Here is a 17,602-nt window from a genome sequence, read left to right as displayed (position 1 = left end):
ACTTCTGCAAACATCATGGTTCTACTGAGCATGCTGTCACTCCCCACTCTTGTTTCTCAGCAGCCCTCATTTCTCAGGGGAAGGGTACCTCAAGTGTACAGCATCTATCTTACTTGCAAAAGGTCCCAGGGTGTTACAGTCCCTGGCATCTCTGATAGAGACTCCTGGCTGAAACCCTGGAGAGCCAGACAATGCCAATATAGTAGTCCTGAAATGATGGACCAATGGTCTGCCCCCAGTACTACTACTACTACAACAACAACAACAATTTATTATTTATACCTTGCCCATCTGGCTGGGTTTCCCCAGCCACTCTGGGCAGCTTCCAACCAAATATTAAAAGCACAATACAGCATTAAACATTTAAAAAACTTCCCTAATTTAAAAAACTTCTTCAAGGCATCTTCTTATGTTCCTGTGTGTTGTTTTGGGTCCAGTCCTGTTGACACTCACCATCTGAGTTCACTGTTAGAGGGAGTGATTAGAGGGCCTAGTCTTTCTACATATTGATGCCCTTCTTCTGTTTCTGGATTAAATTTTCTCAATTTCCCCATAAGCCGACACAATCAGATTTTTCTAGTCACCACTGCTGAATTAATATTAGGCAAGGTTACACACACTGTAGGCCCAGAACAGGGAGCTGTTTATTGATTATTTATTGTTTAGTGAAAATGATACTGACACAGTAGCAAACTAAAGGGTGGAGTCGTAATTCCAACATATAATAACTGGAGACAACCTTTAACTATAATTACCAATTACTACAAACTTCTCCAGCACACACCCTATTAAATGGAAGCTTGACAAGAGACATGTCCTCTCTTCCCCTAGAAGGAGCAAAGTGTAATCTTGTGGTGACTGCAGAATAGGTATGTCATGTTACACAGCAACTTGCGCTGCTCATTGCATTTATGCTCTCTGCTCTAGACTTGGCACTGGAACTGGGGAGAGAAGGAGGAAAAGGGAGGCAGCCGGGGAATGATCTGCTTTCCTTACTCAGCTGTAAGCACTGCCTAGCTGAGAGCCCACCATCTCCACACTGTGTCATGATTTACAAGACTGATTGCTGATTAGATTGTTCTGTCCAGTTATGCAATAAATAAAACTGCTTACGCCTGTGAGGGGAATAGCGCAGGCCGTCTGACCCACAGCCACATGCATCTTTGTAACTAGGGGAGATTTATTGCCTTTCAAGAACTTCATCAGACTTCTGCAGATTAGGCCTGGCTTGGCTTGGCTTCAGGTTGCAGTACATTATCTCATTCACAGCTGTTGGGAGAGCTATTCAGAATATGTCTAGTTCCACAAAATAGGCTCTCTTGGTTTGTTGCAGCTGTTTGAGTCAAAGCCTCCCCAGGCCTGTTTTGGATGTTCCAAACCAGGCTGGCAGTCAAAGCATCAAGCAGTGCAGTTTTGGTTTCTACAATATACACAACCGATAGTATATTTTCTCTTTAGGACTTAACAGCACAATCCTGTAAATGCAGGTGTAAGTCTCACTGAGTTGAATGGGACTTACTCCCAGGTAAGTGAGACTGCACCCTCATTGGGCCTCCCTGCAAAAACCAAAAGCCTTTTCATAATGCCAGCTGCAGCTTGGAATGAAACTGATTCTTTTGCAATTTGTACACCATTAGCAGCAATGAAAACCATAAGGATACAGACAATTTGCAGAACTGAGATGCACTCGGTGGCAGCTGGCCTATGGCCAAAGAGGTACACTTTCTATGATTACACTTGGCAGGCAGAGAAAAGGGTATGTTCAAGATCCTAAAAATCTGTTTCATCCTTTTTTTTTTTAAAGTGTTTGTTTTCAGTATTGTAATATACATTTGTTGAACTTGAGTTAGTGTTTTTGCTTCAAGCATCTTCATACAGTCTAGTATTATAAAATGGAAGGGTCCAGTCTGTCACATTTCCTGTGGGGTTGTTCAATCATTTATTTTGCTGGTGGGGAGGGGGCAAAAGATAGAATAAGCCTCTCTAACTTTTCCAAAGTGACACATGCAATTCTGGGATACGTTCACAAGATCTGGGTCAAATCATGTTCTGGAGAGCTGCAGTTGCCACTCCGTTAATAGTCCTTCAACACTAGAAATTGACTCCCAATTATGTAATAGACTATTGGATCAGGTGGCAAACAAGCAGGTAGCATTCTATAAAAGTGCTGAAAGACCTGTTGGCTAACGCGGTGAGCAAGCAGATAGTATTAAATATAAAATGGTAGCTCTGAATAGTTTTTCATCATTGTATTAAACTAGACTTTCTGGACCTTTATTGAAACAAAGTGTTTGGGTACAACTCGTTTTCCTTTGGTGATGGGTCTGGGAGCCACCATTTGAAATTTCCATAATGCCCTCAAGCCAGGAGTATGGACCTTCAGGGGCCAAATGTGGCCCTCCATGCATCTTAACTGGCCCTCAGGACTCTACCCCATACCACATCCTCCCCTTCTGCCCAGGACATGCCCCATTTCATAACCTGAAGCTTAAGTAGTGTTTTTGTTTGTTTGTTGCCAAGCTTGAATGTGTCCTTGAACTCTGATAGTGACCCTTGCTTGCCTGGAATGAGGACAAAGGGGTGAAAGTGTGTGTAGCAACTAGCCTACTGCACTGGGTGCGTGGAAGCTGTGAAATGGGTTGTCGAAATGCAATCTATGGGACTATGGCTCATTGGTAGAGCTATGCAGGCTGAAGATCCCAGGTGCAATCTTCAGCATCTCCAGGTAGAGGTGGGACTGTGGGAGTGACCATGTCCAAAATCCTGGAGAGGCACTGCTAGTCAGTGTAGACAACAATGAGCCAGGTGAATCAAGGGCCTGATTCAATACAAGGCAGTTTCCTATACCTGTATTCCTATGTAAAACCTGAACGAATGGAAGCAGGCACTGAAGGGAGCATCCAATCTGTATGTGAGTGCACACACATAGACTTAAGCAGACTTAAATAAACACAGCCCTGTTTTTCCGTTACAGCTTCTGCCCCACCTTTGCTGCCCTGGTAGTTACCATGTGATGTGAATATTTGTAGGCACTCCCCTTCCTGCATTCTTCTCTCTTTACTCTCTCATACCTAACTCACCAATTTGCCAGGAGTGGCCAAACAGACCCCCACCCCCCTTCTGTGTAAGACCTAAGACACTTCAAATGGAAGAAAAGTGGCTGAGAAAGGTCACTTAATAGACCTGGCCTTACCATTCTGACTGGCAGAGTCTGGAAGAGATTCAGTTTTCCTTCAGGGTAAAGAAAGGAAAGGAAAGAGAGCAAGAACACTCAAAAGTAATGAACTTCATCTCCTATAATCTTTAAAGAATTTTAGCTAGCATTCTGTCTCCAAATACCAGCTGCTTGTGAACGACAACAAGAGAAGGCTGTTATGCTCATGTCCTGCTTGTGGGCTTACTGGGGGAATCTAGTAGATCACTGTGAGAAATACATAAGGTTATCTAGTCCAGCATATATCCTATCATTTGATCTGTCTAGACTCCTACAGTCTTTGAAGAACTTAAGGAACCTCCTATAATCTAAAATCCTGTATAGGAGGAACCTCCTATTATATTTGAGGGACTTTAGGTAGCTCTTGCGGGGGGGGGGGGGGGATATTAAGAGGCCAGTAATCTGGAAGCCTGATTACAGTTACAGGGTTTTTCTCCTCCACCATCTTCCCTGGATGAGACTCTCTGCCTATTTCTCACACATTTGTGGGTTTTACTCAAGGAATTTCAGTTTTGCTCTCCGTCAGATATTCAGAATGCAGACCTGCTTCAGGCTGCAAGTCCAAATTGACTTTTAACATCAGTATTAGGACCCATTTGCACTATACATTTAAAGCAATATCTTACCACTTTAATCTGTCGTGGCTTCCCACAAGGAATCCTGGGAATTGTAGTTTGCTAAGGATGCGGAAAGTTATTGGGAGATCCCTATTCCCCTTGCAGATCTGTGTGGTTTAACAATAAGCCCCTCTTTCCAGGCATTCTGAGAGTGGCAGCTGTCTGATATGAGGTGTCTCCTCTTAACAGACAACGGTTCCCAGAATTATTTGGGGGAAGCCATGACTGTTTAAAGTGGTCTGACAGTGCAGATGGGCTGTTAGAGTCGAGCAGCTGTGTGAGAAACAGCAGTTATTTATTGATTTAATTAATTAAATTTATTTCCTGCCCTTTCTCCCAAAGGAGCCTAAGGCAGCAATCCAATTAAGGAACGGCTGGTTTTCGGTATTGCATGCCATCCAAAGTGTGCATATATTGCTTTAAGCAGGGATGGGGACCTGTGGCCCTCCAGATGTTGCTGGACTACAGCTCCCATCATCCCTGACCATTGGCCATGCCTGATGGGATTGGTAGGAGTCCAATAAGAGCTGGAGGTTTACAGGTCCCCCCATCCAAAGATTTAAGGATCACCTTCTCACACACACCAAAGGGATTCCTCTTCCTTCGCCAGGTAGCTGTGCTTCCTGGGCTCCTAGTCCTTTGTTAGGGAAAGCAGGCAGGTTTGAGTTTCCCAGCGACATGGGTGGGGGAAGTGAACAATGACTGGCTCTGCACAAAGTGCACTTGGGACATTTCAGAGGGAAACAATTGCTAGCTGTCAAGAGCAGGCATCAGTGTGAAGTGGCCTAGAGGGATCACAGCCAGATTCTAGTGCAGAACAATCACCTGCGGCATGGCGCACAGCAGGAATTGTCAAGCAGTAATTTATTGGCAGATCAGCTCTTTGCGTTCCAGACTGCAGTAAGTCTGTGTCTCTCTTGTAGCAAATATCACAGGTGGATACGTGAGCTAGCAGGGGCAGAGGGAAGCTGCCCAATGCCTGGTCAGACTATTCTCCCATCTGACCCGCTATTGCCTTCTTGGACAGGCAGTGGATTTCCAGGATATTGGACAAAGGTCTTTCCCATCATACCTGCAAAGGATTGCCACCCGTCCCTAGAAAAATGAGATCGCCCCATTTTTTTACAAAAGTGTTCCTTGTCCCATCTGGATTTCAAACGGGCACCTTTGTTCCTATATCCGTGCTGGGCTGGCCCAAAATGGCAGTTGTGTCCCTGTTGGGGCAGCTGATGAGGAGCCCAGCTTGGCAGGAGCAACAATAGAGAGAAGGGGGAGGGAGCAAACTCTTCTCCCTCACCCCTTCCTTTCCTCTGCTGGTCTAGCTAGATGTAGACCAGTGTAACTAGGGGACTCCTTGGGAAGACACACCTACAAGCAAAACCAGACATGTATCGCTGCACAAAGGTATTATTATCTCTAGATAAAGTGTTGGGAAGGCAATAGCCAGTGTAGTGTAGCGGTTAGAGTGTTGAACTATGACCAGGGAGAGCCAGGCTCTAATCCAGGCTTCCTCAACCCTCCAGATGTCTGAGACTACAATTCCCATCATCCCTGACCACTGGTCCTGCTAGCTAGGGATCATGGGAGTTGTAGGCCAGAAACATCTGGAGGCATGATCCCTAGCTAACAGGACCAGTGGTCAGGGGTGATGGGAATTGTAGTCTCAAACATCTGGAGGCCTGAGGCTGAGGAAGCCTGCTCTAACCCCCCTCAGCCATAAGTCTCACTGTGTGACCTTGGGCCAATCACAATGTCTCAGCCTAACCTACCTCACAGGGGTGTTCTGTAGATAAAGTGAGAGGAGACCTTATATGTTCCTTGAGATAATTGGAGAAAAGGCGGGATAAAAATAAATGGCAGTGCAGGATACCTTATTTGCTTTTTTCCCTTATCAGTAGATTACAGTAGTATTTTTTAAAAAAACACTATTACTAATAACAATTTATAATCTCTTTCCCCTCATTACAGAATTGAGACAAATTAATAAGCAAATAAATATGTGTCTGCAGTACAGACATGTTGGTTCTGTGGACGGCAAGAAACTGCTGGGATGAAAAGAAGCTCATCATAATTAGATGATGTCCCTGTTGTTTCAATCCCGAGCTTCTGCAGAACTATTTAAAATCCGTCCTTTTGCTTTCCTGTTGATAATGAGAAAGATAAGGAACAAGGTCAAAGAAGCTGAAAGGGTGGGGAAACCTATCTATTTATGTGCAGACAAGGAAGTGGTTGTAGCAGGGAAAAGTGAGGAAGACAAGACAGGAGAGGCTCATGCAGTTGCCTAAAATGTCAGTGTATTAAAACCATGGTATGCAAAGGGACGTGGGTGGCGCTGTGGGTTAAACCACAGAGCCTAGGACTTGCCAATCAGAAGGTCGGCGGTTCAAATGCCCGCAACAGGGTGAGCTCACATTTCTTGGTCCCTGCTCCTGCCCACCTAGCAGTTCGAAAGCACGTCAAAGTGCAAGTAGATATATAGGTACTGCTCCGGCGGGAAGGTAAACAGCATTTCCGTGCACTGCTCTGGTTCACCAAAAGCGGCTTGGTCATGCCGGCCACATGACCCAGAAGCTGTACACCAGCTCCCTTGGCCAATAAAGTGAGATGAGCGCTGCAACCCCAGAGTCGGTCATGACTGGACCCAATGGTCAGGGGTCCCTTTACCTTTACCTTATGCAAAGGGCTGGGCACGCATACAGGCCTACATATTTCAGTAGAACATCCTTGGTTGTAGCAATCTATGTGGAGGTGCTTAAGGACATAAGAATGGCTTACTGGATCAGGCCAATGGCCTGTCTAGTCCAGCATTCTGTTCTCCCAGTAGCCAACCAGATACCCATGGGATGCTTAGAAATGGGATCTGAGGACAACGGCACTCTCCCTGCTTGTGATGCCCACAAACTGGTATTCAGGGGCATACTGCCTATGACATTGAGGTGTGTGCATAGGCACCGACTCCATGGGGCCTGAGGGGGCCCGAGCCCCCTCAAAAATTCGTTTGGGGGGGCTCAGCCCCCCCAATAATTTAAGAAAATTACCCGTATTTTTCTCTCTATTACACACAGATTTTTTCTCCTAAAAAGGAAGGGGAAATGTCTGTGCGTGTTATTGAGTGAATGTGGGGGGTCCCTGGAGCCGATTAGGGGAGCGCAGGAACAAAAATCAGCAAAAATCAAATCGTGCGTTGTGTCGGAGAGGGGAACCTGAAAAGAGGAAGTTGCTGCTTTCCTGCATTCTACCTCAGGGTCTTACTGCCCACCCTTCTCTGTTTCGTTGCTGTGTTTGCTCAAACAGAACAAAGAGCAGGGAAAGCCCCTCCCCTCCAGGCAAGTAGAGGGGAAAGCAGAGTGTCTCTAATTCCTCTCTGTGCTCCGGTGCTGCTGGGAGGGAGGGAGAGAGAGAGAGAGAGAGAGAGAGCTGGCTGGCTGGCTGGCTTGGGTGCTGGGAAACTTTTGCCTTTCTTTCCTCCCTCCCGTTAAATCCCTCTCCTGCATTCTTAGCCAGCTGCTTCTCTGCACACCCCTCTCATGTCCCTTCTTTGTTTTTCCTTCACTCCCCACTTAAAATGTGGTTAAAAAGCATGGATCCACATGGATCCTCAGAATCTTTGCATTGGGTCACCCCAAATTCACCATCAGATCACATAGCATGTCCATGGCTACAGCCTGCCCCCCAAAAATCACACACTCACTGTTGCCTGGGGCTGCAATGGTGCAAAAACGTGGTTAAAAAGCATGGATCCACATGGATCCTCAGGATCTTTGGATTGGGCCACCCCAAATTCACCATCAGATCACATAGCAGCCTGCCCCCCCAAAATCACACACCCACTGTTGCCTGGGGCTGCAATGGTGCAAAAACGTGGTTAAAAAGCATGGATCCACATGGATCCTCAGGATCTTTGGATTGGGCCACCCCAAATTCACCATCAGATCACATAGCAGCCTGCCCGCCAAAAATCACACACCCACTGTTGCCTGGGGCTGCAATGGTGCAAAAACGTGGTTAAAAAGCATGGATCCACATGGATCCTCAGGATCTTTGGATTGGGCCACCCCAAAGTCACCATCAGATCACATAGCCTGCCCCCCAAAAATCACACACCCACTGTTGCCTGGGGCTGCAATGGTGCAAAAACATGGTTAAAAAGCATGGATCCACATGGATCCTCAGGATCTTTGGATTGGGCCACCCCAAATTCACCATCAGATCACATAGCAGCCTGCCCCCCAAAAATCACACACCCACTGTTGCCTGGGGCTGCAATGGTGCAAAAACGTGGTTAAAAAGCATGGATCCACATGGATCCTCAGGATCTTTGGATTGGGCCACCCCAAATTCACCATCAGATCACATAGCAGCCTGCCCGCCAAAAATCACACACCCACTGTTGCCTGGGGCTGCAATGGTGCAAAAACGTGGTTAAAAAGCATGGATCCACATGGATCCTCAGGATCTTTGGATTGGGCCACCCCAAATTCACCATCAGATCACATAGCCTGCCCCCCCAAAATCACACACCCACTGTTGCCTGGGGCTGCAATGGTGCAAAAATGTGGTTAAAAAGCATGGATCCACATGGATCCTCAGGATCTTTGCATTGAGCTACCCCAAATTCACCATCAGATCACATGACTGTGGCCACAGCATGAAGCACAAAAATGATACATCCACTGTTTCATTCAGAATTTTTTTCCTTGTTTTCCTCCTCTAAAAACGATGTGCGTGTTATGGTCAGGTGCGTCTTATAGAGCGAAAAATACGGTATTAGTTCGGCCTCATTACGCCCCCCCCCCGACAATTCTCTGCCAGCCGCTTCATTCCGCTTCCACGCGCCTCGGATAGAAGGTGACGCGCGCCGCTACCTTCTGTCGCCTCCGTCACTTCCCGGCTTCGTCTCCCTTCGTCCCCGCCCACTCTTGGTTCTTCGGCGCTCCTACGAGTCGGCCGGCAACAGCGGAGACTGCGACCCGCTCCGAACCGGCGCTCTCCAGCCGTGAAAAACCCGCGAGGGGGTCTTCCCATCCGCCGCCCGGAGCTGCGCGCAGCTTCTCTGCTGGAAGCGCGAAGTCGCTGAGGGGATGGAGCACGGGAAAAGCAGGAGGAGGAGACCGGAGGCACCCAAAATAAAACTGTAACGGCATTCAGCACTCCGCCTCCCCGGTGGGATCCCGCACGGGCGGCCGGGCAAACGACGAGCCGAGGGAGAAAGTCTGCCTTTCAGCCCCGGCTGACTGACAGCGGGTTCAAAGCGCAGTCGCTGCTCCGGCTTTCTCTGCACCGGCCGCGCCTGCCCCCCACCAGCCTAGTTGGCTCCACCCTCCCCGGTATGGGCCCCCCCAATATTTTTTATAAGTCGGCGCCCCTGGGTGTGTGGGGTGTTGGGGGAGGGGTAGTACCTTTGCTGATGGACTACCTTCTGGGGTAGCTTGTCCACCTTTGGTCCCCACCTATCATATAGCTCTCACCTGTGGCTCCCAGCTATCAGCATGCAACAGTGTCCACACTCCAGGAAACGGCTTTGACAGGCTGGCTAAACAAGGTGAAGGTAGCCGATGGGTCTCAAAACATCAGAGAGTTAGGGAGAAGACAGGCTGCAGTGGATTGAGCAGACACGTCCAACAGTGGGTCAAATGGTCCAGAAGGCGGTTTCTGCACATGCTGTGGGTGGAAGTAAGGGGTGGATCTACCTGGGAAGGCAGCCCATCTAGGAGAAGGAAAACTCTGATCCCAAACCTCCACTGCTTTGCAGGATATACCATATTTTTCGCTCTATAAGACGCACCAGACCACAAGACGCACCTAGTTTTTGGAGGAGGAAAACAAGAAAAAAAATTCTGAATCTCAGAAGCCAGAACAGCAAGAGGGATCGCTGCACAGTGAAAGCAGCAATCCCTCTTGCTGTTCTGGCTTCTGGGATAGCTGGGCAGCCTGCATTCGCTCCATAAGACTCACACACATTTCCCTTTACTTTTTAGGAGGGAAAAAGTGAGTCTTATAGAGTAAAAAATACAGTATTCAGGAGAAGAAAAAGCTAAGGAGCAAACCCTACACAAATCCAGTGGTGTCCCTAAGATGGTTGGATGGCGCCTGGTACACCTCCTTCCAGCAACTCCTGCAGCCAAGCTGGTGCCAAACCTATTGGTCTACTTTCATTTGGACCACAACAGTGAGGCTGAGGGGGTTGGGTCTTGTTGTCTGGACAGCGCAGGACCTTCATACACACAATGCCCAGGTATGCACCCTGGGAGGTCACTTTGGTGCTGCTAACTCAGTGGTTTGACTTCACTCCTGGAGGCGCACTCCATAGTTTATTGAGACAGACAGATGTCAACAACAACTGCCTATGACAGTGGAGGTAGGACTTCTCTTTGACCCACCAAGGCATGGATGCTAGCAGCCAGTTCAACAGCTGGTTGAAAAGCCAAGGCTGACTGACCACACTCTGCCAACCCCATCAGGGGTTTGGCTGGGTTTCAGAGGAAGCTCATGAACTCAGGCCACTTTCATCACATTCAGGAAAGAGGATGGGCCACAGCACCATAATAGGCAATCCTATAGCTTAAAACTTAGAATATTGCCTATAAAAGGTACTAAACTAATAATAAATGTATTTTCCTGGCTGTTTTGGAACTCTTTTGATTCTCCTCCTCTTGATTAGGCTGGTCTTTCAAACCATTATATATTATGTAGTCCGTCTCCTGATCCCCACCATGGAAAGATAGGCAGAGATACCTATGTTTCAGTTCCCAGCTGTGAAAATACTTTGCTAAGGAATTTATTCTGCCCATGGGGCTTTATCCATTTATCATTGCAGTAAATCTATTTTCCATTCTCAGGAATTCTGTTTCTGAAGATGTTAACAGTGCAAGAGAATGAGCTCCTGCTCTGGCTCCTGTTCTTCTTTGCTAGTTTAAAAAATATACAACGCAACCCTGTTGTCTGGAGTTCCATGCTGTAATTTAAGTCCTAGAGAATCCAAGCAGAATGTTTTCCCTGGAAACATTTTGTGAGATGGCTTTTCTCCTTCTGGCACCTCCTTTGTGATTCTTTCTGTCTTTCTTGATAGTCTGAAACAGCCTTCAACTGCCAAATAGATTTTGATCCTGATATGGAGCTTCTAAGCACACAAATGCATGCGTTTTCTGCTACAACTGAAACTATACCCAAATACCAATTTTCTCCACCAGCACCCCAGTAATACTGCATGATTAGCTCAGGTCACATATGACACCAAGCCATGTTTCAGCATTACACAAACAAGCCTTGGGATTGTGTGCTTCCTCTCCCTGCTGGCGTCTTCCTTCCTGCTTCACAACAAAACCAGAGTTTTTCACAATCACCAAAGCAGAAAACAATGGTTTGTCCCCCAAGCCAAAGTTAAGAAGCATAACTGAATCAAGGGCCCTAATTCACCTATTGGATGTGAAGCACAGCCATAGTTTACCAGTTCAGGTGTGATGGGAAACTCTGGTTTACCCTGAAACGGGGACAGAATCATAGCGGGTGAGAGGAGCAAGGGTTCTTCAGACACAAGGCATGCTCTTGTAATGCCAGACCCATGGTTTGGCATTGCATGCCAACTGAGATATAGTGGGTAGGATGCATAAAGTTCCAAATTAACATGAGATGGCTAGTTCACTGCAGGAAGAAGCAGATGACACAAGGGATCATCTCAAAAGTAATTTACAATTGAGGGTACTGGAGACTGTGCATTTGGGTGTTCCATCACTAGCTGCTCCCTCTTACATCTGAGGTCATCAGATCACTGGTGTACTGACTTGTCTCTGGGGAGGGAAAGCACTATTTGGGAAAAAGCCAAGAAACAAGGTAAAACCTGCAACCAAGAGGCTGATTATACTGCAGCACATCTAGCCGGTGTCTTTCTCAGGCCACTGTCTCTGCATAGATACACCCTCTCCTTCCAGGTTGTACCACTCACTGGCCTTGCATCACATCTTCCTTGAGTGCTTTTGCCTACCTGGAAAGGAATCTTGAACACTTGCTTGCCTAGACGAAGGACAGAAGAGTGTGTGTGTGTGTGTGTGTGTGTGTGTGTGTGTGTGTGTTGTGTGTGTGTGTGTGTGTGTGTGTAGAAATTAGCCTGCTGTACAAAGATGAATTAATTGCTCTATCCGTCTCTGCTCACCCCTATGAAGCTGCCCAGAACACAGTCTTTCAGCTGAAAAAAATTCCCCGCCCCTGGGTCTGATGTCTAAATCAAATAAACTAAACCAAAGAAAGCTAGTGTGGTGTAGTGGTTAGTGTCAAACTAGGACCCGAGAGATCAAGTTTGGCTATGAATTTCAATGGGTAACATAAGGCTAATCACTGCCTCTAAGCCTAATCTACCTTACAGGGTTGTTGGTTGTGTTAATTGAGGAAAGGGAGAGCCATGTGCTCCTTGGAAAAAAGGTAGGGATATGAACACATTAAATAAATAAGGTATTTATGCTATGCAAGGAGGGATATTGTACGAGGGTTGCAGCATGTGAGGTGGGGAGGGTTTGTTAGAAAGAGGATGATTTCACAGTGATTCATCAAAGCTCTGAAAGAAAGGGGGGGAAATGAAAATCCCAAAACAAGAAGTGCAATGCACATGTATCTATCACCAGTCATCTCCAGAAAGGGTCAGATTCCTCCCTCGACTCGTTTCCTGGCTCCAAGCACTGCACTCAGATAGACGTTCCTGGTGAACAGAGCTGATATGTTGCCTTCCAAGAGACAAGCCCTCAAGGCTAGCAGTGTGTGTGTGCCTCTTGCACTGACTTTGTCAGAGGGACATTTCTGTCAAAGTGGTTGTGGTGCTGGAGTGAAGGGAAGATCAGATATAGATTCCCACCTCGCCTTGTTTTCCCCTCACTTTTTATGTACTTCATTTGCCTGTGAGTGAAGATTTGTCAGCCTAGTTCTTTGAAGGATCTGTACAGCTGGGCTGTGATATGACAGAGAAAGGGGTGGAGGAAACTTTGAGGTAGAATGCAAAGAGGAATCCCAAACATGTGGTTCCCAAAGAGATTCTATTTCCAGCAGAGCCAAAATGATGACACACACACACACACACACACACACACACACACACACTGCCAGGCCAGAGAAGAAGTGTGAAGATGCACATCAGTAGCAAGGGGGGAACAAATATCTGTATCAGGATCTGCTGCCCCTGTGGATGCGGTCTCCTCACCTTGCCTCATATGGGTGGGCCAACCCTCATCTGCAGCTGTCCCTACAAGCCCAATAAGATTTGGGACCTGCCATGGAGGGACAGCTTCTAGGCTACTGCAAGACTCATGTAGGAGCTGACGCAGCTCCTTGTAGCATCCATACATGAAATTGGATGGATGGGTACGAGACGGGGCCTTCTCAGTGCTGGCACCAAGATTACAGAAAACTGTCACAGTAGAGATCCACTGGGTTCTCTTTCTTTCTAGTTTTGGACCGCTGCTGAAGACCTTTTTATTTCAGTTGGTGTTGTTTAAAGTGGTTGTTTTAGTCTCTTGCTTTAGCTTTTAAAATGCTGCCTGTTAGCACTGCCTTTTCAGCACTAAGCAGTTTTGGTCATTTTATACAGAAAAGTGGGGTAGACATTAAATAAAAACAATTCAGTCTCAGCTTGTGTATGGGTGCACATGTTCATGAAAAACACTTGAGTTGTTGCTGCTTCTTTTTTTTACACACTTGCTCAAGGATTGAATCATTCAGCAGTGAAATCGAACTGTTAAAGAATACCTTTTACACACACACACACACACACACACACAGAGAGAGAGAGGGGGGGGGAGGGAGAGAGAAGTAATCCGCTCCTTTGCTAAAAGGAGGTGCTAGATCATGCTTTGTTCTAGGCAGTTTCCCATCTGCCCTGAAGGCTCTTAGCAGGACCATTTTGCTGCTAGGCCGTCTCACTAGCACAAAGGGCTACACATTTCTGCATGTATCAACAGTGCATGCACCCACACAGGGGATTTCCAGACATTTATGGCTCTAGCCCACACCTGCTCAGCAGGTGGAAGTCAAGATTTGCACTGCAGGGCAAGACACCAGAAGCCAAACAGGAGCTTTGAGGAAGGAGAAACGTCGGTGGGAGGAGTGCCGCTAAGAGGGCCTTATAGACATTTGGTTGGAAACAAGATTACTGTAAGAGGATGGACAAAGAGGAGGCGAAAAGGCATGTGACAACTTGGAAGCAGAAGATGGGATAAGTTCTCCAAACGGACCCTTGGCAGAAATGCTGAGCTGAGAAGATTGGAATGGGTAACTTTAACAGTCCTTTGTGGAGACAAATTTTGGCTTTCACAGTGTAGTGAGCTTACAGATGCCAAGGCGGCAGTTAGCAGGAGGAGGTAAAGAGAAATCAATTGGAGTGCTATATAGCACAGTGAGAACACAGCACTATTTGTTGCTTGCCTCATACCGAGGTCAGACCATTGCTCCATCTGGCTGAGTACAGACAACACTGACTGGTAGAGGCTCTCCAGTTTCAAACTGAGGGGTCCCTCCCAGCCCTACCTAAAGATGCAGAGGATTGGACCTGGGGCTTTCTGGACACACAGAATGTGCTCTACCACTGAACTATGTCCTTTCTCTCAGACTTACCAGCTGGCACACACAAACCAAGCAGGGCCAAACTCCCTGCCTATCAGCTGATATTCAGGGGGCTCAACCCTGATGTCCAACTGCAGGATCCAGCTGTATTGCTACCTGCCCCACATGTGATGTTGCATATGAAGGCAAGTGGGAGGGTAGGGGCAGGTGAGTGTGGCTTCGAGAAAACATGGGGAGGCCAGGAAGAGTTTCCTGGCTTTAAGAGTAGCAGGAACAGAGGCACCGTAAAGGTACGCAGGCGAAGAACCAAGTGCCCAGATATAAGACCAGCCAGCCACATGGCTATGATAGGAACAAAGGCCAGCTCTGCACACTTTACCAGAACGGCTGGCATAATAGCCTTTGTTGCAAGCCAAAAGTACCAAAAATTACGCTCTTGGTCAGTGCCAGCTATCTGTTTGGGGGAGCAATGGTAGCAATATCCATGCAGAAAAATGTTGGGCCATAAAAGCATTTGACACTGAAGACAATGCCGAGATAGAGGCAATTCACAGGAGAGAGAACCATTCGTAACAGAGATAGAGCAAGTTTGCAAGGACCACTGCACTTTGCTAAATATAAAGTATTAAAGAGAACAGGGGTGGAGGGGCATCCATTTTATTCAGGCAGCAATATGTAGGATTCAAACTTATGCACCCAGATGAGAAGGGACCAGTTATTCAGCTCTGTCTACTTGTCTAGTGCTAGTGGTCTATGTGTGTTCGTTCACATAAAAAACTGGAAGTGGTGATTTAAGATGACAGTTTAGTTCAAGAACTCAAGAGAGCAAGGAGCTGGCAGTCAACCACATTCCAACCCTGACACCTTGCCCTGTCCTTAGGCTTGGAATTAATAAGAGGGTGAAACGTAGCTCAAGTCCTTTGGCCCCACGCGGGAGATAACTGCAGCAGGCCTTGATGCCAAGCCAGTGCTTCAGGCACCTACAGCGCATCTTCCTCCAAGCCAGTTAGCCGGAGGATGCTCTAACGGTCCAGCCCTCCTGCTGCAAAGTGATCTCGTCTGTTCCGTGCCCAGCAAGAAACAAGGCCAAGAAGAAAACAAAGCCAAACGATGCTTAGCTTTAATGCATAGGGTGATGATTTGAAGCTCTGGCACAGGGCCAATTCCGAAAGCACCTCTGGCTTGGCCTGAAGCCAGCCAAAGGCGGAAGAGATACTGCTAGCCCATAATCCCGGCCTCCTCCTCCAGGGCTCCCCACAGTGCTCTTTGGCCACAGACAACTCGGCACCCAATTTCTCTCTTTGATTGTTAATATTTATGCAAGCTAACAGCAATCCCTCCTTTGCTGGTGGATCCGTCTTTGTCAGTGCCTGCATTTTCAGAATGCCCCCTTCACGTATCTGGGGCCTCCGCTCCAGCAGCCTCAGTGGTCGGGTTCAGATCCATTCTTCTCTTGCCTGGGAGTGGGGTGGGTGGGTGGTGTTTGTGCCCTCCGGCTCACACCACTGCTTTCTGCCTCATTAATCCCTTCTTGGCTCCCTGATGAATTTTCGAATCCAGCTTCCCTGTAAAAAAGGAAAGAAGCGGGGAGGAGGGGGGAGGAGTCTCATGAGTACTTGTTTTTAAAGGTTATTTGCAATGTAAATCAGCTGAAGGCAACAAGGTCTCCCCCTGTTAGTGTGCTGCTGTCACATCCAATTTTCCTGCTTCAGGAACCAGGCATTTCCAAACCCCACCGCTGCTGCCCTGTGACGCAAGGAGCTGTGAAGCATTGTGTCGAGTGGTGGGGAGAGAAAAAGAAATCCAGGGGCTTGGAGAGGGGAGTGCGGCTAGCGCTGCTGCTGCTGCCACCACCTCCTCTGCTGTCGCAGCTGCAAAGAGGAAAGCAATCTCTGTTTGAAGGGAGGATACAAGCCAGCTGGTACACTCTGGGAAAGCTAAGGGACAATTGCCAGACATTTTGAAAGACGGGCGTGGGCAAGACAGGCAAGTTTATCCAGGGCTGTGAGCAGAGAGAGGGCAGTAGAGCATCCTGGAAACAGGCATGGCCATTCTCAGGACAAAAGGCTTTGACACCTGTTAGTTAAGGGCACAGATAACAGCCTGAAAGCCCAGCATGCCAGGCGCTCTGATCCTGCAATTCCGTCTCATCTTCTTTCCCTTGGCAACTCCAATCATGAGAACCTACTTACATTAATGGCAGCTTTGAAGTCACCTCCCTGGTTCGAGTTATTGTGCAGCGACCAAGCTCACTGGGAAGCTCTTGAAAAGCCACAATCTAATCTGCCACATAAGGCTGTAAGATCCGTGGATGAAGGGCGGAAGACAAACTAGACAGGTAGACAGACCCTGCCAGTGAAATTTGCTTTTGTTGGCTGAAGAACAGGGAGAAAACGCTGCTGCTCCTGACAAAATTCTGCACCACAGATAACACATAGGATACAACAGGAGCCTGTTGGCAGCAGAGCAGGCTTTCGAGCTCTATCCTTAGTGAGAGGCCCTCGAGGCAGGTTTAGGGGTGGGGAATCAAGTGTAGGCAATGTTATCACCTTAAGGGGGGGGAAACCCTAGTTAGACTTATCCATGTTCCTGGATGCATAGTCCCATCTCAGAGACCATGAGCACTTCAGTCAAGAAACCCCCTTATAATAGAGAGCAATGAAACCTCTATCCCAGCTATGGGAAGCAGAAAGCAATGGAAACCTACAACTCCGAAATGCGGTAGTGGCTTCTCTTTCCATGAGGATCCACACCTGCAAGGCAAAGCAACTGTAGAGGGAAGGAGAGGCACAGCGACATCTTTTCCGGTCAGGCCTGTACCCTGTGCCATCACTAGACCAGGAGTGGGGACCTTTTCATCTTGAGGGCTGCATTCCCTTCTGTGCAACCTTCTAGGGGCCCCTGCCTGTGGCTAGTTGGGGCCAGAGGCAAAAGAGGGGGAACAACACTTGCAAATTTTACCTTTGCACAGTAGGCTATAGCATCTACACACATTCTCATCCCTCTCTCCATCCAATCAGGGTTCAAGGACACATTCCAACTGGGTCAGCCTGGATAGCTCAGAGCATTGTGCTGATAACACCAAAGTTGAAAGGTTCAATCCCTGTATGGGGCAGCTTCATATACCTGCATCGCAGGTGGTTGGACCAGATGATCCTCAGGGTCCTTTTCAACTCTACAATTCTATGATTCTATGAAATAAACTCGAGGAAGGCATGAAGCAAGACCA

At 47.6% G+C, this 17,602-nt stretch overlaps 1 protein-coding gene across 1 annotated transcript in view; it reads right to left on the bottom strand.

Annotated features, from left to right (window-relative positions):
* Positions 1-15,479: 15,479 nt before the first annotated feature.
* Positions 15,480-17,602, bottom strand: part of TRIP4 (thyroid hormone receptor interactor 4) — a 41,309-nt gene continuing 39,186 nt past the window's right edge. The window contains exon 13 of the mRNA XM_028705823.2: positions 15,480-15,938. Within this exon, the coding sequence (XP_028561656.2) occupies positions 15,871-15,938 (68 nt within the window). The 3' untranslated portion in view covers positions 15,480-15,870. The remainder of the gene's footprint in view (positions 15,939-17,602) is intronic.

Source organism: Podarcis muralis, chromosome 14 (assembly GCF_964188315.1).
Source record: "Podarcis muralis chromosome 14, rPodMur119.hap1.1, whole genome shotgun sequence".
NCBI lineage: Eukaryota > Metazoa > Chordata > Lepidosauria > Squamata > Lacertidae > Podarcis > Podarcis muralis.
This window is presented reverse-complemented; position numbering and strand designations above follow the sequence as displayed.